This window comes from Nelusetta ayraudi, unplaced genomic scaffold (genome assembly GCF_046127955.1).
Source record: "Nelusetta ayraudi isolate G7.1 ecotype Tasmania unplaced genomic scaffold, CSIRO-AGI_Nayr_v1 ptg000002l, whole genome shotgun sequence".
Classification (NCBI taxonomy): domain Eukaryota; kingdom Metazoa; phylum Chordata; class Actinopteri; order Tetraodontiformes; family Monacanthidae; genus Nelusetta; species Nelusetta ayraudi.
Genome location: NW_027466052.1, coordinates 1,936,325 through 1,957,437, shown reverse-complemented (window position 1 = coordinate 1,957,437; position 21,113 = coordinate 1,936,325). Strand labels below are relative to the sequence as shown.

The window sequence follows — 21,113 nt, the reverse complement described above, 5'->3', positions numbered from 1 at the left end:
AACGAGAGTGATTAACTGCGTTGAGGGCCGCCCCTCTCCCAGTAAGTTTTGAACTAAATCAAGCGCACTGCTTTAACGTCCGCAGGAGGGACGTCAGTTTTATTTTTAGAGCGTCAGCTCCAAACACTGCCGCTGTTGTCGAATTTGAATTGAGTCAGAAAAAAAATACACATTAAAAAAAACCGGGGGGAAAAAATTATCACAGAGCGATGAAAAAAACAATACATACTTTGTTCGTCTTAAAAAAAAAATGATTTATTCACATTGTAATCATTAGATTTGTTGGCTGAAGATCGTTAAAGAGACGATTTGGTCCAGTTTCAGCGAGCATCATACTCGGTTGTCCAGTAAAGCCTCGAGGAGTCTGGAACTGTTTGTAATCGCAGTTGTCACCACAATGAATTTGTAACCTGAAAAAACAGAAAACATAAGTGTGAGCACACAACCAGCAAATATTTTTGGAAAGGCAAGGCACAATTCCAGAAAATTATAGAAAGCGCTTGTTTTGGGTTGATTGGACAGATTTTTGTATTTGTACAAACGGTCACTCAAGAAAACAGGTGACAACTGGACTCCTAAAAAAGTTGCAACATTCCACCAGTCCCTCGCTGCTCAGAGAAGGAAAACGTGAGCAGCGGCTGCTTTACCTTTCTCTCTGCCAAAGAAACGCAGGGCAGAGATCTCAGAGAAGGTGCAGCCACCGAGGAACATGACCAGGATGGTGCGCTGTGCGTCGTTCTTCGCATTCAGATCGGTGCCACTGCTGCCTGGTGAGCAGGGAAAAATTCCCCCAGTTAATGAAAACAACGGATCGATCCTACAGCACCATCTCCTGTCCAGTTATGAACCTACAGAGGTGGCAAAAGTATTCACATTCCGTACAGAGGTAAAAGTATGCAACCTTGTGTAAAAAACTAATCTGGTAAAAGCAAAAGCACTGATTCAACTCCTTTACTTGAGTAAAAGTAAGTAAGTACAGGTTCTGTCTGGTTTGGAACAACTGGAAGATTTTTTTGTCTTTTCCTCCAATTCCAGGTGCCAGCGGGCGATATGGTTCCTCATGTTCGTCGTGTTCCCACAATATTTGTTTGTAGCGTGACACAACTTACAAACAGTGTGACTTTTGCTGAGTTTCGTTTTCCCGTCAACCTCGTAAAACCCAAAATGCTACCACACGCTGACTTTAAATCCCGAAGGAACCGGTCGAATTTGTTTTTCGGTCATCTTTAATGCCGTGTGTGTCGGTGTCTCGTCTCATGAGTTGGTTCGGATCTGCGTGCTCGTGTGTCTAGTGTGTGCCACCCTAAACCGTCCTGTACGACGCTGCAGTGCAGTCGCGCATGAGTTCTGGCCTCATTAAAAAAAATCTGATTTTTTTAAATTTGTGAATCGATTCATAATTGGCAATGTCACAATCGCGAGTAATCTAGAAATCTAATTTTTTTTCCCGCAAACATACTGATGACGTCTCCAGGTTGCATCACTAGCTTATGTATGTTACAAAGAAGAAACGGCGACAAAAGTATTTGTACGTGGTCACTTCCCGCCACCGTGAACCTAGAACTGGACTCAGTGCTGACACTGTATACATTCCAAATGCAAATTCTCCCACACGTTGTCTCACCTGCAGCCGCAAACTCGTGGCCATTGAGCAGCCTGGTGACCTCCTCGAGTCCCGCCCAGCCGTCGCGCTCCAGCACCTGCAGGGGGAGCAGCAGAGTCAGCCCCGTCACACACAGCCCAGTGGAATCCAGCTGCTTTTCCCACCTGCTCGATGAGTTTGCAGCTCAGCGGGATGTAGGCGCCGCTGAAGATGTAGGCCATGTCCCGGGGCACGCGGAGGTCGTACTCTTCATCTGACTTTGGCACCTTCACATGAGGAGACAAGAGTGAGTTTCTTCATGCGGCGCTTCCGGCTGCGTGTGACATAAAACAAGACACCCTGGAAGGCACCGACCAGGTTGAGCTTCCTGCTGATGGCTCTGAAATGGCTCTTCTTTGCCAAGGAGGAGAAGGCGTCGCTCAGCTTTCCTGGGTTGGGGTGCGAACATCACAAGAGACGGATGACGTGGCCTTAGAAGCTCGGGCGACATCGTTTTTGCGTGGGCCTGTGACAGACGCAGAGCGGCGCCTCGTCACTCACCTGCAGCCTTGTCGTTGACCAGTTTGCCCACTTTGCTCTCCACGGCGGTGAGCGTTTCCCCCGGCTGCTGCTCCACCAGTAAACCCAGCTGCCGCAGGTTGGCAAATGTGAGCAAATGCTCCACGCCGTAACTCTGAAGAGGACAGAGTGCATCGGATCAGCAGCCAAACTTACACTGGCAAAATACCGAGTGCTGTTGTGTGTTTTTTGTTCAACGATGCTGAATGTAAGAAAAATAATTCAATTACAGCATTGAACATAAACTATTTGGAAACTTTTTCTTCCTTCCAAAACTTAAGAGACAAATTCAGATTAACAAACAAATGGCATTAAAAAAACAAAACAACATTCATTAGTTTGGGGTCATAGTAGTACAAAGAGTTGTTTTACAAATGTTTTTTTTTTTTTAAAGAAATATCAAAGCATTCAACTTCTGTAATGATGGCCACACATTGCACACTTTAGATTCATTCCCTAAAATCATCATCATTTAATTAGACATGTAAAGCAACAACTGTCAAAGCCATCCCACAAACAGTGGGGCAAAAAAGTATTTGTCAGCCACCGATTCTGCAAGTTGTCCTACTTGAAGATGAGAGGTTTGTAATGTTCATCATAGGTACACTTCAGGAAATCACATTGTATGATTTTCAAAGAATTTATTTGTATAATGGTGCAGAAAGTAAGTATTTAGCACGTACAAAAAAAAGCAAGAAATCTGGCCCTCCCAGACCTGCTACTTCTTCATTAAGAAGCTCTTCTATCCTCCACTCGTTAGCTGTATTAACGGCACCTGTTTGAATTCATTATCTCCATAAAAGACACCTGCCCACACCCTTAAGCAGCTTTGTGAGGAGAGATCAACTGTTGTAACTCTTTGGTATAAACACCACTTGCTCTGTTTGGAGAGGGAAGAATGCTGAGATGCATCCCAAGAACACGATACCCACTGTTAAGCATGAAGGTGGAGAGATTATGCTTTGGGGCTGCTTTTCTGCAAAGGGGACAGGACGGCTGATCCGTATTAAGGAGAGGATGAATGCAAATGCTTGATCTCTGTCATTGCCAACCAGGGTTACATTACAAAGTATCGAGGTGAACTTTTGTTATTGATCAAATACTTATTTTCTGCACCATTATACAAATAAATTATTTTAAAATCATACGTGATTTCCTGGATTTTTATTTTTTTATTTTTACTTTTTTTTTTTTAACATTCTGTCTCTCACAGTTGAAGTGCACCTACAGTATAATGAACATTAGACCGCATGAACAACTAGACCTCATCTTTTTAAAGCAACTCTAGGTAACTTTCGGTGGAACTGGTGAAGTGAGGAAGTAAACACGCTGCGGCGCTAGTTCGTTGATGTGGGAAAAATACAAACAGTCGCCTAGCTGGAGCGCTTGTGTGTGTTCCGGAAAAACACCAATATGAAATGCAAAACAGACATCGACAATAACGTCGTAGCAAACGTTCAACACTTTTATTACTTCGTCTTTCATCGAGGTTAATTATTGGGTTCCATTTGGCCATTTTACAATCTTATGTATTTGTAATAGTAGTATGTAAAACCACCTCTAAATAAACGTGTGATGTTGCCGTTAAGTGGTTCGTCCGATATGTAATGACGTCATAGGAAGGTGTGAAAGTTACCCAGTGCAGTTACGGCCGACACAACCCCCCTCGCTGCCGAGGCGGCACCATTGATCCTATTAATCGTTTATCTACCGCTTTACTGAGTTTGGAATCATAATTTTATGGTCGAAAAGTTACCTAGAGTTGCTTTAAGTGGGACATCTTGCAGAATTGGTGGCTTCCCAAATACTTTTTAGCCCCATTGTATGTGTTCAGCACGTCCTTACTAATTTTTGTGCACTGGTAATTTTTTTTGACAGTATTCCAGTGGATTATTTCGTGAAGATGGTTATAATGGGGTTCAACGCTGAAATGAGTCAGTGACCCCAAATTTCTCGACGAATGCATATGTTCGGTCTCACCTGAAGGTACTGGGCCTTCAGTGATCTGTAATCCTTAGGCAGGAGTCCTGGGAGGAAAAAACAAAAAAACAACTCTACCACAGTCACTTAAAAACAACATTCAAGATAACAGAAAATGTTGCATGCACGTGAACCTCTGCATCCTCCTGCCCATTGGTGCAGCTGCCCTATGACTGTTATAAATAGCAAAAAGCAAACGCCTTTACTGCAAGCAAATGCTAATTAGTACTAACGTTAGCTAAAACGATGCTAGGATATCACCATCAATCCGGTGGGATGCTAACTGTTACTCAAACATGTCTCCGACGGGACAATTATCAGTAACTTAGCTTTATTTTATTTAAGTTTGGATGAATAAAATAAAACAAAAAGTTGCATGACATTACATGGAAGTGGAGCACTGGCACCAAAAGCTACGTTTAGATTTACATGCTGTGCTCAGCTGCCCTCTCTAGTGGCGAGAAAAGGTATTGCCACTTTATATAAAAACGTCCAAAATAAAGAGACGGCTTGCCGTTTTCAGTGAGAGACAGGAGACAAAGTATCCTCAGACTTTCTATCATGGAGACCTTGAAGAGAATAAAGAGGAAATATTTTACTCTTCCAGCACATTTTCCCTTTTTTTTTTTTTTTTAAACACTGTGCATTTAATCAAACACACCTGTCTGTTGATGTGCTCCTCTATGAAGGAAATACATTCACGGATTTCAAACCCTTCAAGTAAAGCTGGAGCAGAGAGCGAGAGAGACAGAGGGAAAGAGAGAGAGAGAGAGACTGGAATTTAAGCAGCACTGTGAGTCTTATGTGTGTGCAGACAGTGTGGACGATACTCACAGTGCTCAGTCTTCAACAGCTCCTGGAAGTCCTGCTTGGTCTTCTTCTTCATTATCGACTCGCAGGCGCCGATATCTGCGAAAGGAGGCCCTTCTCAGCGACGGAAAGCCGCCCGGATGTTGAAATTCAAAGACGCGCCGCGAGTTCAGCGGATACTCACGCAGGCTCAGCAGCCTGTGCTCCTGCTTCAACCCTTTCAGCTCCTCTGACACGAACGTCTTCATCTGCTTGATGTCCATCCCCCGACGCTTCTGCATCATCAAAGGAAGAACGGGGCGGATTTAGCATCTTTGACAAACAGGGCTTGTCGCTGCGATGAGCCATACCCACATCATACGCTGTCTGAAGATTGCGGGCTTTCTGACTGAGGAAGCTGAAGACGTTGGAGAAATGCTCGTTCCTAATTTCATTGAAGACCTGCAAGGGTTCAGATGTTTAGCGAAGGAACATCTCCCACGGACAGAAGAGGAGCAGCTGAAGTGGAACCGGCTCACCTTATCCTGGGAGTTCAGCATGACTTTCAAACTTTTGTCTGAGGAGGTGATGTCAGGTCCAAACTCCACACAACCTGTGGAGGAAGAATATTTATGTTGAGGAAGGGTGTTCAAAATTGTAATTTTAAATCCTAAATCAAATTATTACTATTCAAAATTACTGATCGAAGTGACGAAATACAAGTGCTTCATTACTGTACTTAAGCAGATTTTTCAGGTGTCTGTATTTTACTTCAGTTTTACTTTTTGTGAAAACCTTCTGAAAACACAAACATCTGTAGCATCTGCTCCTTTGGCTGGAAAGTTATGCTGGTAACTTTTGTGTTTAAAAGATACAAATTATGTTTCAAATAATTAACTTACTAATTATTATGGTTGCTGTTGCTTGAAGTGCAGATATTTGAACTTGTGTAGTTTAACAATCAATTTATATATTTTAGAGGGAGACTATTTTAGAGGGAGACGATTTTAGAGTACGTCAGCTTTTGGGGGTCACTGTTCAGTACGTTTTCAGTACAGAGAAAATTAAAAAATGTAGACAATAACATTGGTGATTGCCATTAAAAGTAGGAAAATCCAATAATGACCCACTGGTCAGAACTATGACTGATTACAGCTTGATTGTACTGCAGAGGAAAAATAAAACAAACTACAGTGTTGAGAGTAGCAAAGCTGTTAAAAATGATCCATGCTCAGGCAAGACCTCTAACCTCTAGTCAGTACAGTCCAGATTATTCTGTCACAACTTTTTCATTTGATGGCAAAAAATAAATAAAATAATTTTTACCGTTTACTTAAATACATTTTAGAACCAGTACTCTCTTACTTTAAGTAAAACAAACTTAATAATTAAACAATTTTGAAGTATCCATACATTTACTTTAGAACAGAATGCAAATACTTTTGCCAACTCTGACTATATCCCATCTAAGAGAAAACTTATTGAAAGAGCAACAGAAGCAGTGACTCATAACGTCCACTAGAGGGCAGCCAGTAGCACTCGGATTTGCCACGATTGATACCCACCACATTTGATTCTGAATATGTCATCTACGAGTCCTTCATAGACGACTTGCGAGCAAAGAGGCGACACAAAGTCGACGTCTGTGAAGAAAGTGACACGTGTCAGCGGGGAGGACGTGTCAGTGCTCCGCCCGCACGTCACTGGCCCCTCCCACCTCTGTCGATGAGGAAAACCTTTCCGATCTCAGCCTGCCGAGTCCTCTGTTCGCCCTCTTCCGCCTGGTCCCGCCACAACTCGTAGGCCATCTGAACAGAGATTACCGGCGGTTAGAGCGGAGGCGGAGAAGCACCCTGGCTGGACAACGAGCCCACAGAAGCTGCCGCGACCTTGGAACAGCGTCCGATCCCGTAGACCTTGGAGAAAGGCCCGTAGAGGGAGTGGAGGAGGTTCAGAGCGCTGCTGGCTGTCCTCACCCACCGCTGATCCCCGGCCTGGTGAGACAGACACAAGCTGAAGCACCAGGTGCCCCCTGCGCTCACGTCACGACTCAAATATATTCCTTAACACTCAAATTTATTCCACAAAAATAATAATGCTAGCACACTTTCTAATTTTGTGTTGTCAAAAAAAAAGGTTAAAAGTAAAAACGGTAAGATATGACTTTTCCGTAATATCGATATATCGCTACTAAATTGACTCGCCGGCAGGAGTGGAGGGAGATTGCATCGCAAAGAGACTTCCGGGGGACTTCAGCATAATCTAAACACCCCCCCGACACAACTTCCGTGTTTGCTAGTTTCAAAAATCGCATCGAAAATCGATATTTTTCAAAATATTGTATTGAAATCCGAAATCCAGTATCGAGACAACAATCATTTCAATAAATACATTATTAAAATGAGTGTCCTGGAAAATAAATACACAAAATGTTCTCTATAAATATATACCGGCACACTTTAAAATCCCCCTTTTCTAGAAAAAAGTCAAATAAAACTTTGCACGTAGCCACGACCCAATTAAAACAGCTCCGCGAACCACAAACTACAACATTGAGCCATGCCTCGCATTCCGAGTGAGAAACGCTACCAGGAAGTTGTCCCGGAAGAATTCAGGCAGCTCCAGACTGATGATGTCATCATCAAGAGGAAGAAGGTAGAACGCCCATTCGTCGGTGGTCACATCTGGAAAGGGAGCCAGGGAGACACGTTGGTCACGGGCACCGCGGTGCTAATGGACGCGCTAAGCTGCCGGACACTGCTCACCTCCGAACATGCCCTGCTCCTCCAGCACCACGTCGCACGCGTAGAACTGGACGACACCGGGAAGAAAGGGGGCGGAGTCAGCGGGGAAACGTCAACAGCGTCACGCGCATCACACAAGGCCAACACCCACCTTCTGAGGCGTGAAGATGATCTTGTACCGGCGGGGCTTTCCCGCTGCCTTGTCGGCGTTGGCCACGTCTGGAACGAAACAAAAGACGGTTTTATGATTTTTAGATTAGATACAACATCATTTTAAATACAGAAAAATCCCAAACACTCAAGCATTTTAAATGGGTGTGAAGACAAAACAATGCAAAACAGGATTTGACTAAACAAAGTCAACCTTGAGCTTCTTAAATACTGATTAACTGACTTTGCATTACGAAATGTTATGGTAAATTAAAATCATTTTACCTCTAATAATATTTTTGCATCTTCATTAAGCAGCTGATTTGTGGTGAATTTAAAAAAAAGATATATAATATAAAAAAATCTGAAAGTGGGTGATAACATTCGCCATCTTTTGTCAAGACCAAAGCCACTTTATCATGACGACTGGGTGTCATCCAGTCTGTCCACAAGTCAATGAATAATAAAAATTATTATAAAACCATCATTCACAGGCCTAAAAAACTCAATGCTCAAAAGGCTGCAAATGCCCAAGTTAAACAGGCTGAAAGTTTCTTTGAACTTCAATTTTTACTGTGAGCAGAAAATAACATCTCAAATCTTTCTCAAAGATCCTTTATTCATCCTGTTTTCCAGATTAACAGACAAATTGATTACTCACCACAGATCCATTTCACAGTTCGTATTCTGGGTCGGATCAGGAAGCAGAGTCTTGGGAGAAAAAGACAAGTTAGGTAGGTGTGTGTGTGTGTGTGTGTGTGTGTGTGTGTGTGTGTGTGTTCGGAGCCTGCAGGGACTCACTGCTCTGAGGTGCTGCTGATAGGTTTGTATTCCACTTTGTAGAGTTTGTCCACTTCATGTTGCTGGAAGGGGAAAGAGGGGTGGGGGGGCACAGTGGAAGATGTTAGAACTGCACATCTTCTCACAGCAGCCACAGGAAGAGGAGCTGCAGGAGCTTCACCTTCAGCGTTGACAGACTGGCAATGCGATCCAGTGGGCTCATCAGGTCCGCCTCGATGAAAAGGTCCTTCTTCCCCGGCAGCTGCGTGACGAAAGGTAAACAGATGGAAGATGGTCCAGTTGCACACGGCAAGCGTCTACACATCACTAGTTCAATCAGGAAAATAAACAATCTGAGGTCCTTGACAAAAACTGTCAGTTAGAATAAGCTGAAAAATAAAATCTTATGTATTTCATCAGAAGACCCATCCTTAGCACCTATCCCAAATAAAACCAAACTAACTAATGAATTAATAATGAAAACCTTCAACTCATGTCGTGCTTCTTTGAAGATTGACAAATCCAATTTTCAAATATAATTAACAAAAAAATTTGACAGTGTTTTAAGTAAATAGCTCAGATCCTCTGACTCCAAACCATGTATTAACATATGACAATCCCGTGCAGTAAGGACATGTAAGCGATTGGATTTAATTTGTTTGAAAAATAAAACACACAAAGACACAAACGCACTCTAAGAGTAAGACACCAATTCCCTAACAGAGCTCAAGATCCAAGTCAAATCTGACAGAGTAGTTTCTTTTTTCCTGAGGTTACAGCCCACAGTCATTTACGGTGTGTGGGGAAAACATTTTGTCGTTTCCTTATACGATATCCCGAGGAAGGCACGAGGCACGTACCTGTTCAAGCAGGTAGATGAGCTGATCTCTGGCCAGCCGCTTCAGTAGAGAGAAGTCCGGCAGCTCCGGGGAGTCTCTCCTGGCACTGTGAGCCATGCTGGACCGCAACCAACACAGGAAAGCTGTCGTCATCACCACCACCATCACCATCACCACCACCATCATCATCATCATCATCATTATTATTATTATTATTATTATTATTATTATTATTATTATTATTATTATTATTATTATTATTATTATTATTATGATCATCATCATTTTGACTCACTGTACTTACATGAAAACCAGTCGACAATGTGCAGTGACGAGGCAACGTCCAGAACCTGTGCAGTGGACGAACCACTAGCTTGCTGGCTAAAAACATACAGTTAGCTACTGTTCATGTCGCTGCGACGTTAACAAAGGGTTCAAATCAACGTCCGAGTGTTGACATTAGTTCTGAAATACCGCCCAGAAAACTGGGTCACTGAGCAGCGAAGCGCTGTCAGGAAAAGTTGACAAATTGGGTCGTTTGACTTGAAATTGCACTGTCGTATCTGGTGCTGCGTTTCTATTCCACTCGGAAGTCCCGAGTTCCGGAAAGCTTCTCTTGGTCCGAATTCCAGAATAAAAGTACGTGCATGACGAGCCGCTCCGGAAACAGACCGCAGCCGCTGCTTTTGCTCGCGTTTTTGTTGTATTTAGGAGGAACTTTAATGTGAGTATTCAACGTCGTTTAAAATCCCGTGTTGACAGTAGTATACTAATGGGGAAGCAAATCTCATTAGCCGTATAAGTGAGACATAGAGAAGTAATGACTTATTAAAATGAAGTAATATTCGTAACTTTTCATCATGGAGACCGTTAGCCATAATTGTGAGATCGATCCAGGCTCTGGACCCTAAATCCGTCCCGAGCTCAACAGCTATTGAGTTACTTTTTTTTTTTTTTTTTCATGCACTGGTTTTTGAATTTCCGAGGTATCAGGAATGCATTTTGGGGGAGGGACACGGAATCACTGAGCTCACGGTTGTTTCTTACGGACACTTTAACTACCTGGACTACCTGGAGTCATAGGGGAGCGTCAAGTCCGAATATCCAGGACACGGATTTTCCTCAGTCAATGTTAACACCGCTCATTCCAACACCATGAATTCAGACGCTGTTATCTTGTTAGAGACCGTTAATTTCGCCGCCGAGAAACATCGTAACCAACGTCGTAAAGACACAGAGCAGACGCCGTATATCAATCACCCCATTGGTAGGAAGTGTGTCGGCGTTGTACTTAATACGTGATAAATTCAGGCGATGCTCGTCAAGCTCCTAGTATTTTCAGTTCCATTTCGAGACTTGTCTCAGGTCATGTGAAGTTTTGTTGATGTTAACTCTCAACACCATCTGGTGCACTTCGGACTAATTACCCCCCCTAGACTGAATTTATGTTCTTAAAAAGTATGAAAAGTAAGACACTTTTCTTTTCCTTGTGTAGTCATTTTGAAGTGTGTGTGTGTTTTGTTTTTGTTTTTTTACTTTTAAGGAGTTGCAAGAATCCTCAGTCATGAAGGAGACATCGTAGACGTCCAGGTTTTGCAAGTAATTGCTCATCATGGTGATGTCAAGATCGACAGTTTTGGACATGTGACCATCTTTCTTCTCTCTTCCCGCCCCTCTCTTTCCATCCCCCTTCTATCCCTCTACCTGCCTCTTAGGCTGCTCTGCTTCACGACACGATAGAGGACACAGACACCTCGCCTGCAGAACTGGAGGCCAAGTTCGGGCCTGTGGTGGCTCGTATCGTTCAGGAGGTGACCGATGACAAAAGTCTGCCTAAACAGGAGAGGAAGCGTCAGCAGGTGGCACATGCGCCTCATTGCAGCCATCAAGCCAAACTGGTCAAACTGGCAGATAAATTGTACAACCTGAGGGACCTGAACCGCTGCACACCTATCGGTCAGCACCCCCGCCCTCCTGACATACACACACATACACACACGAATCCCCAGAAATGTGAAAAATGCACAGTTCCTGTGTGATGTCTCTTTGGACATGATACCTTCAGGTTGGAAACTAAAGACCTAAAATGTGTACAATATGGGGACTGCAATGCCTCTTACATGTGAAATTAGAAAAATTAACTTATAAGTTGGACCTGTAGCTTTATCATATTTTAAGCTACTCGGCCTGTTGAAACTTAGGGAGCACACACTGTATTTCACAGATTGATGAGTTAGTGATCTCTGTGTGTCTGCAGGCTGGACGGCTGAGCGTGTTCAGGAGTACTTTTTCTGGGCACACGAGGTGGTGAAAGGTCTAAGAGGGACGAACTCGGCTCTGGAGGAGAAGCTTGACGAGCTGTTCAGACAAAGAGGCATCCAACTTTGACCACAGGACCCCACATCACAAGACCGTTCAAAAAACAAATAAATACAATTTCTTCATCTTATTAAATATGTTTTTTTTGTCTGTTTTTGTGTGCCTGCCTGTGTGTGTTTTCTCCAAGGGCTTTGTTAACGTTATGTTGTGTCGGGGTTTACATCGAAAGACGCCCTCTGATTTCGGGCATACTGTCATATCTATCGCACTGGCCATGGCCACGAGGGGCGGTGTTTCCTTTCAGTCGCAGGGGATAGTTTATATAATCCAAATCCACCACCAAGTGTATTATTGTCTCTTGTAAACATTTTTAATAATAGGAGAAGGAAAAGTTCGCAAAACTTCGTGAAATTTTGCGAAAAAAATGTCACAAACGTAAACTACATTATTGTTTCCCAACGTGGGCGGAAGTATCTTTCGGAAGAAATCCACTTCCTGTCCGCTCACTGCAGTTGACGAAGCCAAACTTCCGTTTGTGGGAAGGATCGTCGACCTGACTTTATTAGTGTAAAATTCACTTTTCTACGGAGTTTACCGTTTTCAGCCATGGACCGGGGAGCCATGTCTAGTCGAGAAGCCCTCAACATGAAGCTCCCGGCGATCCAGTCCACGGCCGGAGCCGTACCGGTTCGCAACGAGAAAGGTTAGCCACACAGCGCGCGAGAGGCTAGCAGCGTGCTACGTTAGCTAGCAGGCACATCGTCCACTAAAATCCAAAACATGTCTATGAAAATACGATATCACTTTACTGTGCTGTTATTAAAGCAGGTATCTATTGAGTACAAACGACGTCGATCCTTCATCTTTCCCTTGTGTGTTTATACAGAGTTGTGTCGAAAAGTGTGTGGGTTTCTTTTTTGGTTAAGACAGTTCATTCATTTTGGTATCAGAGGTGGCAAAATACTCACATTCTGTCCTAGTACGGACACTTGTGTAAAAAGTACTGAAAGAGTACTGGTTTGAATTTCTTTTTCTTGTTCAACTGCAGCACAACCAAACTGTAATCAATCATTTTTATGACCGGTGAGTCATGATTGGATGTCGACACTTTTAATAACAATAACCAACGTTATTTTCTACATCTTGGTTTTTCTCTGTTCTAAAAACTTAGTCAACAATGAGTGACACCAAAGACGAAGTCAGGAAAAAAAGAATTACTCAAGTAAAGTACAGATGCTTGAAAAATCTAAGTACAGAAACAAAGTCTGCTTAATATAAATAATAAACAAATAAAGGACTAATACGTCTCTTGAATTCACCAAACTTAGGATCATAGATTTCCTCGAAACAAAGACACATTTTTTCTTTTTTTGGGGGTTTTTGCAAATGCCATTTGTTTTAAAAGACCTTAAGTAACAAGCTGATAATTTTACTCACAGGTTGAGCAAATCAGAAGGACATATCTATTTCAATGAAATGTAAAAGGCTCCTGAGTAGTTTAAATATTATTTCATAAGAGTGCATTAATGGCTTGCAGGGTCTCCCACACAAATTGCAACTCATGACTGATTGTTTTCACTGGTCAGAGATTGCATTTGATATTATACACAGAGTGGGTCATGATGAGGACAAGTGGGGTCAAAGATTTGGAAAGCTAATGAATGCCTTTGCATCTCCCAGGTGAGCTCTCCATGGAGAAGGTGAAGGTGAAGCGATATGTGTCCGGTAAACGGCCCGACTACGCCCCCATGGAGTCGTCTGATGAGGAGGAGGAAGACTTCCAGTTTGTGAAGAAGGGGAAGGAGATGGAGGCAGAGGTGGAGCTGGAGGAGGAGGAGGTCTCGGACCCACGTCTCAAACGTCTCCTCAACCGTGTCTCTGAGGATGTGGAGGAGAGGTACAGCAACACTCACGAGATTTCATTGTCCGTGTTTTGATGCTCGGAAGCTTATTTGTCATCTTGTTTGTCAGGCTGGCCCGACACAGACAGATTGCAGAGCCTGAAGTCATGGCTGAGAGCAGCGAGGACTCGGATGAAGGCACCTGGCACCCCGAGCGAGAGGAGAGCAGTGAAGATGAGGAGGAGGAAGAAGAAGAGGAAGAAGAAGTCGATGACGAGGTTTGGCATCGCTCCTCTCCGGCGTGTTCTTGAACGCGGGGGATTTCTCACAATGTTCACGTTCGGAAAAGGTCTGACAGTCACAGAATTGACTCCGTGCAGGAAATCGAGAGAAGACGAACCATGATGAGACAGCGAGCCTTGGAGCGGAAGAACGAGGACATGGAGGTCATGGAAGTGGAGGAGGAAGGGAAGTCGGGGGAGGAGTCCGAATCCGAGTCCGAATACGAAGAGTACACGGACAGCGAGGACGAGGCGGAGCCGCGTCTCAAACCGGTCTTCATCCGCAAGTACGACCTGAGCATTTTTCGCCCTCTGCTGAATTGACATTCGGCCGGGTAACACTTGTCCCGGCTGAATGTCAGCCCCCCCCACTCCCTTCGCTCACCTTCTCACCAGGGATGGGTGATATGTTATCTTATTTTTTTTTAATTTATTTTCTTTTGGGTCGGCGGACTGGGATATTGAGGCAGGAAACCTAGATGACAAAAATCAATCTTATCGTCGACCTTTTCAGGTTTGTGTTCAATAGCAACTCGAAGCAGACCTTCAACTCTGTCGTTTATCCACACGTCTTTTCACGAGCGAACTTTCTGTCTGTTCTCTGTGACGCTGATGTTGTTAGCGAGCTGCTGCTTCTGGTGCTCTTATTCTTCTTCCGCCTTCATGGAGTAAACTTGCGGTGCCACACCAGGTCGGGCATAGGTACTACATCGTTTTCAGTCATTTCCAGCGTATCCGTGTAAACCAGATCTTTTTTTTTTAAAATACGGTTTCGTGTAAATGCATTGTTTTTGTGGTTTTGTCTGGTTTCAAAAAAAATCCAAAAAGATGGAGTTGAATTGTTTTATATTTTTTATCGTCACTTTTATCGTTATAGCAATAAATGCCAGAAATGATTGTGATTAATGTTTTTAGTCCATATCGCCCATCCCTGCTTCTCACACACATACACTCACATCTGATGTAAACATACAAACCACATCTCGTGTGCACATTCGGTAGATGTCTTCACTGTCAGACGACCGTTTTCTTGCCTCCTGGGAGTCGTTTGTGTGAGGGCTGTCTGTCGTCCGTCCCGCAGAAAGGACAGGATCACCGTGGCCGAGCGAGAGGCAGAGGAGCAGCGGCAGCGCGAGCTGGAGGCCGAGGTCAAGAAGCAAGTGGAGGAGCGGCGCCGTTACACGCTGAAGATCGTGGAGGAGGAAGCCAAGAAGGAGTTTGAGGAGAACCGACGAACGCTGGCCGCCCTGGATGGCCTGGACACGGATGGAGAGAACGAGGAGGAGGAGTACGAAGCCTGGAAAGTGAGGGAGCTGAAGCGCATCAAGAGAGACCGAGAGGCCAGAGAGCTGTGAGTAGACGCGACGGCGCACCAAGCCTTTAGTCAAACATTGTGCCGCCGTGGGTGGCCCATGTGCTGACGGTGCTGTCGGTCCTCAGCATGGAGCGGGAGAAGGTCGAGATCGACAGATTCCACAACCTGACGGAGGAGGAGCGGCGGGCCGAGCTGCGCAACAGTGGCAAGGTCATCACCAACAAGGCATCCAAGGGCAAATACAAGTTCCTGCAGAAGTACTACCACCGAGGAGCCTTCTTCATGGTGAGTCCCCTCACACCAAACAGCAACAGGTGGGACAGTCGAGTGCCACTGAGCGAAGTTGCCACTGAGTTGTGTGTTGTGTTCCAGGACGAGGAGGAGAACGTGTACAAGAGAGACTTCAGCGCTCCCACTCTGGAGGACCACTTCAACAAAACCATCCTGCCCAAAGTCATGCAGGTCAGCTGTCGGTCATGTGACCATGTTGCTATACTATCTTTTATTGAGGGGCAATAAAGTGGCTCTGCATCTCTACCACTGCAGTTAACTCCATAAAAAAAGGTCCTAAATGGGGCCTTTAAAACTTTGTTTCAAGTGGTGGCACAACTCCTGAGAAGATATTTACACATCTGATTGGAACCGTTTATGGTTGTTCTGCCTCCTACAGGTCAAAAACTTTGGCCGTTCAGGACGCACCAAGTACACCCACCTGGTGGACCAGGACACCACGTCATTCGACTCCGCCTGGGCCCAGGACAGCGCTCAGAACAGCAAGTTCTTCAAGCAGAAGGCAGCAGGCGTGAGGGACGTGTTTGACCGGCCCACCGTCAAGAAGAGGAAGACTTAGAGACTCCCGAGTCAGCTCGACAGACTGATGGGCATCCCGCAGAAACGACCACTCTGTCCAGGATGTGTCACTGTGGGAGGAGCCAGACTGATTCTAACTCTATTGGTCAGACAGGAGGGTGCAGATCTTCACCCAGCGGGACAATAGCTGGAAAACCCGACTTCATCCTGCTGAGTTCGGACTTGGAGTTGCACCCAAGCTGCAGCAGCTGTGCAGAAAACATCCCAATTTCTGAGCAGCCTCTCTATAAAATATTTGTCCAGATAGGAGTGTGATATCAAAATGTCTTTGTCATTTAATTGAATAGATAAATGTCAATTGGCAGAAAACTTCACGTTTTTAACACAGATGCAAATAAGCATCCCCCCCCCTTCTGTTTCTTGAATTTTGCTTATTTGTGAAAGTCCTGTTGATGTAAGCTGATTTGTTTGTGAATAAAACATGTTTTTTTTTTTTTTTTAAAGAAACGCAGTAAAACAAGTGTCTCAGTTCAAACAGATGCAATTGAGGCGGTTCAACTTTTATTTTAAAATAAAAATGGGGGTTGGGGAGTAATTTGGGAATAGAAGACAAATATTACAATGATGAATGAAGCAGTCCAGTATGAGAACAATGTCCTCAGTCAGTTGGTCAGAGCCACCAGAGCCTCCACCACGTTTCCCAAGTGTTCCCTCAGACTGCGCTCCGCCACGGACCGCGAGATCTCCATCTCCGACATCTGCCCGGCCACAAAAACACACTGTCAAGGCCTTATTCTTGGTAAAAAAAAAAAAAAAAAAAAAATAGGCCTGGGGCAAAAGGTGAAACTTACAATAAGTTCAACGTCCTCCTTCTTGATGGTAACTTTGGCCAACTCCTTCTCTCTGCAGGAAGGAAACAATGCAACAGTCATGTTTAAACTTCATCCGCCAGTTTGCTTCACTTCAGGAGAAGGGAGTATCGGCTCTCACCTCTCCTGTTTGGCTTTCTGTTCTCGGGATCTTCTGTCTCCGATGACTGACATAGCCTGAAACCAGCAGAGACACTAGGCTTATCAGGCCGCTCAAGCACATCACAAAATGTACCCAATATGGATGTCTTGTACATTCAACCAATCAATTAAACAGGAACAAGTTAGTTATCTAAGTTAGATATCTGTATTTTAGTCCTTTGTTTACAGACTCCTGATAAAAACCTGTGTCGGCAACAACAAGGCAATCTCCAATTTGATATTAATAGTTTCATATGTATTTACACAATAATGAACGAGGCGCAGTATTAGTTCTATCAGTTTTAGCAGAAATTCAATGTGTTTAAATGCTGCTGACTAATATAACACACACTTCACGATCAGAAGACAATCGGATGACTCCTAATTCAGATTTATCAGTTACATAAACCCTATTTAACGGAAGTATTTAACAGTGAGCCCTGGCTGCATTCTGCGCTTCAGCTAGCTTGAACAGCTTTAGCTTGTTTGCTAGCTATCGACTGTGCCGGTACCCTGAAGAACACGTTTATTTTTTTACCTTAAAGCGACCGTCTCATCTGTCTAAAAATAAATAAATAATAAAATAAAAATACAACGCATGTCGCTAACACAGTTCACATGCTTGATCGTCAGGGAATATGAACTGACGGGGAAGATGCGATGGCCGCATGTTCCCCAGCTGACACCCTTCGCCTGGCTTAACTTCTCACCGTTTCCAGGTCGGAGCTGGAGATTTCCTTCTCCTCCGCGTAGTCCGTCACTCGCTCCAGGTCCGCGGCCCCGCTGTCATGTTTCCGAGGCTTTTCTGCTGGTTTCCCAGTGCAGTTTTCCTCGGCTTCCAGGTCCAAGTCGACGTCTCCCTCCGCCGCCATGTTTGTTCTTGGCCGGTCCGGAACAAAAAGAAGAGTTCCCACCTTACGTCGGAACAATAGCCGAAAAGTACCGGAAAGGAAGCCTCGTTTCCGGGAGAAGCGTTATTATCGAACCCACCGGAGTTCTAGGAAAACCCCGCCCCGCTGCTCCACAGCCCCCCGTGACGCCCCGTTACACTAACCTGGCCCCTGCTAAAGTTGCCCATGCTAATTAAATAAATATGCAAAGCTTGCAATTCCCTCGATTGAAGAGCGGTAAATTAATATATTTACGCTAATCTGGCCTCTGCCAAAGTTGACATACAAGCAAGTAGCCTGAATATTTGTTTACACTTAATTTAGCCCTGCTAGAGTTGATATTAGTCGACACACACACACACACACACACACACACACACACACACACACACACACACACACACACACACACACACACACACTTTAATTTCAATTCGATCCAAATTAGTTTTTGCCATGAGAAATTTGCATTGCCAAAGTAAGTGTTTAATTAAATAAAACAAAGTTGTAAAAAAAAAAGGGGGGGGGGGTGCATTTACAGTTTCATGGGTACAGCATTGTGTAAAAGCTTTTCTTTGGAACAAATGGCAGTAATTGTTTGCTGTCTTTTTGGGACAAACAACTTTTTTACCTCATTTATTTCAAAAGTCAAAATCTGTTAAAAGGTAGCAGCTCTGTTTACTGTATATGTTGAGTTGGTCACTCAATGGTTTGTAGTCTTTAGGGTGCTTGTATTTAATTTTCTGGCCTTCTTTTAGCACAACACATTGTTGTATTTTTTCCACAATATTACTTACACAGCACTCGTGCCTGTCCTTTATTTGATTTGTTTCTTCATAGGACTGTCTACCAGACCATGAGTACCATGTGTGTGATTATGAAACCCTTAGCAAGACCGTAGATCACGTAAACTTCAGAGCAACCCTACGGATGGCCTTGTCGTCTGAAGCAGAAATAAAAGAGTGGTTAAAGTCTCACACCGTATGGACTGGATGTGGCCAATGAAGGTGGGAGAGAAGACACAGCGGAGGAGGTGATGGTTACTGCAGACGTTGCTGAAGAGGCTGCTTCAGAAGATGGTAATCAGTCAGAGTTCTCTATTTAAACTTTCAGACCTGTAGTGCAGTGACAATCTATTTACTCTGCTCTTCTAAATGTATGGATTTTGTTGTGGTCAAGCCATTGAATTGTTTTTTGTTTTGTTTTTTCCTTTTCCTTTTCTAGCATCACATCAAGCTGCAGCCGGAATCACTGAAATGTTTGAGGACATGCTAGCCAAGGTCGGCAGCGACTCATCTTTGGCAGTTGCAAGTGGTGGCTGCATTAAAAGCCTACAAAAAAAATCCAAAACAATCCAGCCAAACTCTCCACAGCCTGGCACATGTTTGGGCGTTACAACAACACCAGGTTGGCATCGGTTTGATCGACGGCCATCCGTAGAGCTGCCAGGCATGCTGGACCTGCAATCATTGCCCAGCCAACAGCACTAAGCAGACGCAGAAATTTGCACTCAGTGCAAGGACGGAATTTTGATTTCAGAGATGGGGTGGACACAACTGGCCAGAGCCGGGGCGGGGGGCTCAGACCACCTCAAAGCAATACGAAGTTCAAAATATGTGTACAACCACAGCCTAGAGGCTTTTACATACAAAGTTGTCATACAGAAATTTCACATGCAAAAAAAAAAACTTTTCATTAAATCTCAAACTCTTTCAATCTCTCTTTCCAATTGCCACCATTACCACCAACACTTCTTTTTGGTATGTATGGTCAATTGACCTCATATGCATAAAATGATACCAAATTTTTTAGTAAAAATAAGCAGAAATTCTGAATTACTTTGACTATAGTTACACTCAGGCATATAAATGGATAGATTACCGCAGACTGGTATATGTGAAAATGAAATGAAATAATTTCAAATGTTTGGACCACCACCCAGTACCACCCAGTGGTGGGCAGATCAAATGGACCAGGGAATATCGCAGGAGGGGAGAAATTGAATTAAATATCCATAATTCAATGCAATTAGTGATCATCAATGTTATTTGAAGTGAGTGATCAACTTAGCCAAAGCTGCCGAAAACATGTTGTCTCCGACCATTAGCAGAGATAAATTCCTGCCAGAGTTTTTCCTGTCCAAGACATCAAGTCTTTCTTGGTGTATGTGACAAACTGCCACATTGTTCAGGCGTTTCTGATTCATGCAGTTGCGAAGCCAGGTTTTTAACCTCCTTAGTGCGCTGAAACTCCTCTCAGCTTCAGCAGACGATGCTGGAACAACCAACAACAGCCTCACAAGGGCCTCCACCTGGTCAAAAAGACCTCTGACTTCAGGCAGCATGCCTCTCAGGATGTCTGCAGCTTCTGTGCTGGAAATGTAGTTGTTCTTTGACTTGAACATGGCTAACTGCACATCCAACATCCTCCTGTTAATCTCTGGATATAGGTCCACAATGGCATCACTTTTTCCAGTTACAAGCACATTCTCCAACTTCTCAAGAACTTCAAGGCTTGTTTGATGAAACCGCTCTCATCTGCTGTGTCAAGTATCTTGAAGAACTCCCTTCTGAAGTAATCAACCGAAACTGCTGGGCCGTGTGCTGCAGCTTCACCAGCTCGACGTTTTGGTGGCCTGCGGACACGAGGCATTTCAATTGGGTTGATGTTTAGTGAGGCGACCAGCTCCGTTGCACTGTCAAAGATCTGTCGAAATCTTTCCTCTGTTCTTTTCTCTCGCAGAGCTTTCTTGACATAATCGACTGCAGCCCGCATGCCTGCCACTGTGCTGGTTTGCTTTTGTAAGGATTTGTTGAGGCACTCCATTTCCTCAAGAACTTCCAAAGCAAGACGGAGTCCCAGCACTGTGTTCCCTTCCTGGAATCTGTCAAGGGACCATTTACCTTAGTAGCAGTTTCAGAGCCACCAGTTGAAGCCATCTCCTCTGAACTGAGTAACACTGCGTCATACTGTTTGAGGACTGAATGGCCTGCTGGGACTCGCACAGTCCACCGTGTAGGACACAGTGGCTTCAGCGTGGTAAACGATCCATGTTCAGATGTGGCAATGTTGCAGAAGATGGTCTTGAACTTTCCTGAAAGTCCAAACAGACGACCCAATTCATGGACCCGCTGCAGCGCATCACGGACAACAGATGAGGCTGCACAAGTTGCCTGTGTTATCAAATTAACACAGTGAGGACCA

General features: G+C 44.2%; 4 protein-coding genes and 1 long non-coding RNA gene across 6 annotated transcripts; 3 read left to right on the top strand and 2 right to left on the bottom strand.

Annotated features, from left to right (window-relative positions):
* Positions 1–229: 229 nt before the first annotated feature.
* vps33b (VPS33B late endosome and lysosome associated) lies at positions 230–10,020 on the bottom strand. 2 transcript variants are annotated; one of them, XM_076039057.1, is made up of 24 exons: positions 9,748–10,020; positions 9,465–9,586; positions 8,786–8,866; positions 8,626–8,687; positions 8,486–8,535; positions 7,826–7,893; positions 7,696–7,741; positions 7,520–7,614; positions 6,820–6,924; positions 6,648–6,738; positions 6,496–6,573; positions 5,470–5,543; positions 5,306–5,392; positions 5,136–5,226; positions 4,976–5,050; positions 4,803–4,867; positions 4,656–4,710; positions 4,142–4,188; positions 2,144–2,276; positions 1,958–2,031; positions 1,768–1,869; positions 1,625–1,700; positions 648–767; positions 230–410 (listed from the first exon to the last, which is right to left on the bottom strand). In XM_076039057.1, the coding sequence occupies exons 2-24, from the start codon at positions 9,558–9,560 to the stop codon at positions 331–333; spliced, it is 1,851 nt and encodes a 616-aa protein (XP_075895172.1). In that variant the 5' UTR covers positions 9,561–9,586; positions 9,748–10,020; the 3' UTR covers positions 230–330. The 2 variants fall into 2 exon arrangements, with proteins under 2 accessions (XP_075895172.1, XP_075895094.1); XM_076038979.1 differs by having other exon boundaries at positions 9,465–9,561.
* Positions 10,021–10,488: 468 nt separating this feature from the next.
* Positions 10,489–11,897, top strand: hddc3 (HD domain containing 3). Its single transcript, XM_076039563.1, has 4 exons — positions 10,489–10,710; positions 10,987–11,042; positions 11,159–11,399; positions 11,701–11,897. Exons 1-4 carry the CDS (start codon positions 10,599–10,601, stop codon positions 11,829–11,831), a joined length of 540 nt encoding a protein of 179 aa, XP_075895678.1. The 5' UTR covers positions 10,489–10,598; the 3' UTR covers positions 11,832–11,897.
* A 360-nt stretch (positions 11,898–12,257) lies between these two features.
* On the top strand, positions 12,258–16,548 carry mfap1 (microfibril associated protein 1). Its single transcript, XM_076039184.1, has 8 exons — positions 12,258–12,465; positions 13,443–13,659; positions 13,734–13,881; positions 13,984–14,171; positions 14,966–15,235; positions 15,325–15,484; positions 15,572–15,661; positions 15,870–16,548. Exons 1-8 carry the CDS (start codon positions 12,369–12,371, stop codon positions 16,047–16,049), a joined length of 1,350 nt encoding a protein of 449 aa, XP_075895299.1. The 5' UTR covers positions 12,258–12,368; the 3' UTR covers positions 16,050–16,548.
* Positions 16,549–17,937, bottom strand: hypk (huntingtin interacting protein K). Its single transcript, XM_076039690.1, has 4 exons — positions 17,730–17,937; positions 17,000–17,055; positions 16,861–16,912; positions 16,549–16,767 (listed from the first exon to the last, which is right to left on the bottom strand). The coding sequence occupies exons 1-4, from the start codon at positions 17,889–17,891 to the stop codon at positions 16,672–16,674; spliced, it is 366 nt and encodes a 121-aa protein (XP_075895805.1). The 5' UTR covers positions 17,892–17,937; the 3' UTR covers positions 16,549–16,671.
* A 957-nt stretch (positions 17,938–18,894) lies between these two features.
* LOC142896480 (uncharacterized) lies at positions 18,895–19,932 on the top strand. The gene is made up of 2 exons (XR_012928359.1): positions 18,895–18,988; positions 19,134–19,932. It is a non-coding gene; the product is annotated as an uncharacterized LOC142896480 (long non-coding RNA).
* The last annotated feature ends 1,181 nt before the right edge of the window (positions 19,933–21,113 follow it).

Excerpts from the sequence above, each read along its gene's own strand:
- vps33b (XM_076039057.1), bottom strand. The coding sequence starts at position 9,560 with ATGGCTCACAGTGCCAGGAGAGACTCCCCGGAGCTGCCGGACTTCTCT. Across the intron at positions 8,867-9,464 it reads TCATCTACCTGCTTGAACAG|CTGCCGGGGAAGAAGGACCT; the intron begins GTACGTGCCTCG and ends TTCGTCACGCAG. Across the intron at positions 6,739-6,819 it reads GGATCGGACGCTGTTCCAAG|ATGGCCTACGAGTTGTGGCG; the intron begins GTCGCGGCAGCT and ends ATCTCTGTTCAG.
- hddc3 (XM_076039563.1), top strand. The coding sequence starts at position 10,599 with ATGAATTCAGACGCTGTTATCTTGTTAGAGACCGTTAATTTCGCCGCC. Across the intron at positions 11,043-11,158 it reads TAGACGTCCAGGTTTTGCAA|GCTGCTCTGCTTCACGACAC; the intron begins GTAATTGCTCAT and ends CCTGCCTCTTAG. Across the intron at positions 11,400-11,700 it reads GAACCGCTGCACACCTATCG|GCTGGACGGCTGAGCGTGTT; the intron begins GTCAGCACCCCC and ends GTGTGTCTGCAG.
- mfap1 (XM_076039184.1), top strand. The coding sequence starts at position 12,369 with ATGGACCGGGGAGCCATGTCTAGTCGAGAAGCCCTCAACATGAAGCTC. Across the intron at positions 14,172-14,965 it reads AAACCGGTCTTCATCCGCAA|AAAGGACAGGATCACCGTGG; the intron begins GTACGACCTGAG and ends TCCGTCCCGCAG. Across the intron at positions 15,662-15,869 it reads TCCTGCCCAAAGTCATGCAG|GTCAAAAACTTTGGCCGTTC; the intron begins GTCAGCTGTCGG and ends TGCCTCCTACAG.
- hypk (XM_076039690.1), bottom strand. The coding sequence starts at position 17,891 with ATGGCGGCGGAGGGAGACGTCGACTTGGACCTGGAAGCCGAGGAAAAC. Across the intron at positions 16,913-16,999 it reads CAGAAAGCCAAACAGGAGAG|AGAGAAGGAGTTGGCCAAAG; the intron begins GTGAGAGCCGAT and ends TCCTTCCTGCAG. Across the intron at positions 16,768-16,860 it reads AGGAGGACGTTGAACTTATT|ATGTCGGAGATGGAGATCTC; the intron begins GTAAGTTTCACC and ends GTGGCCGGGCAG.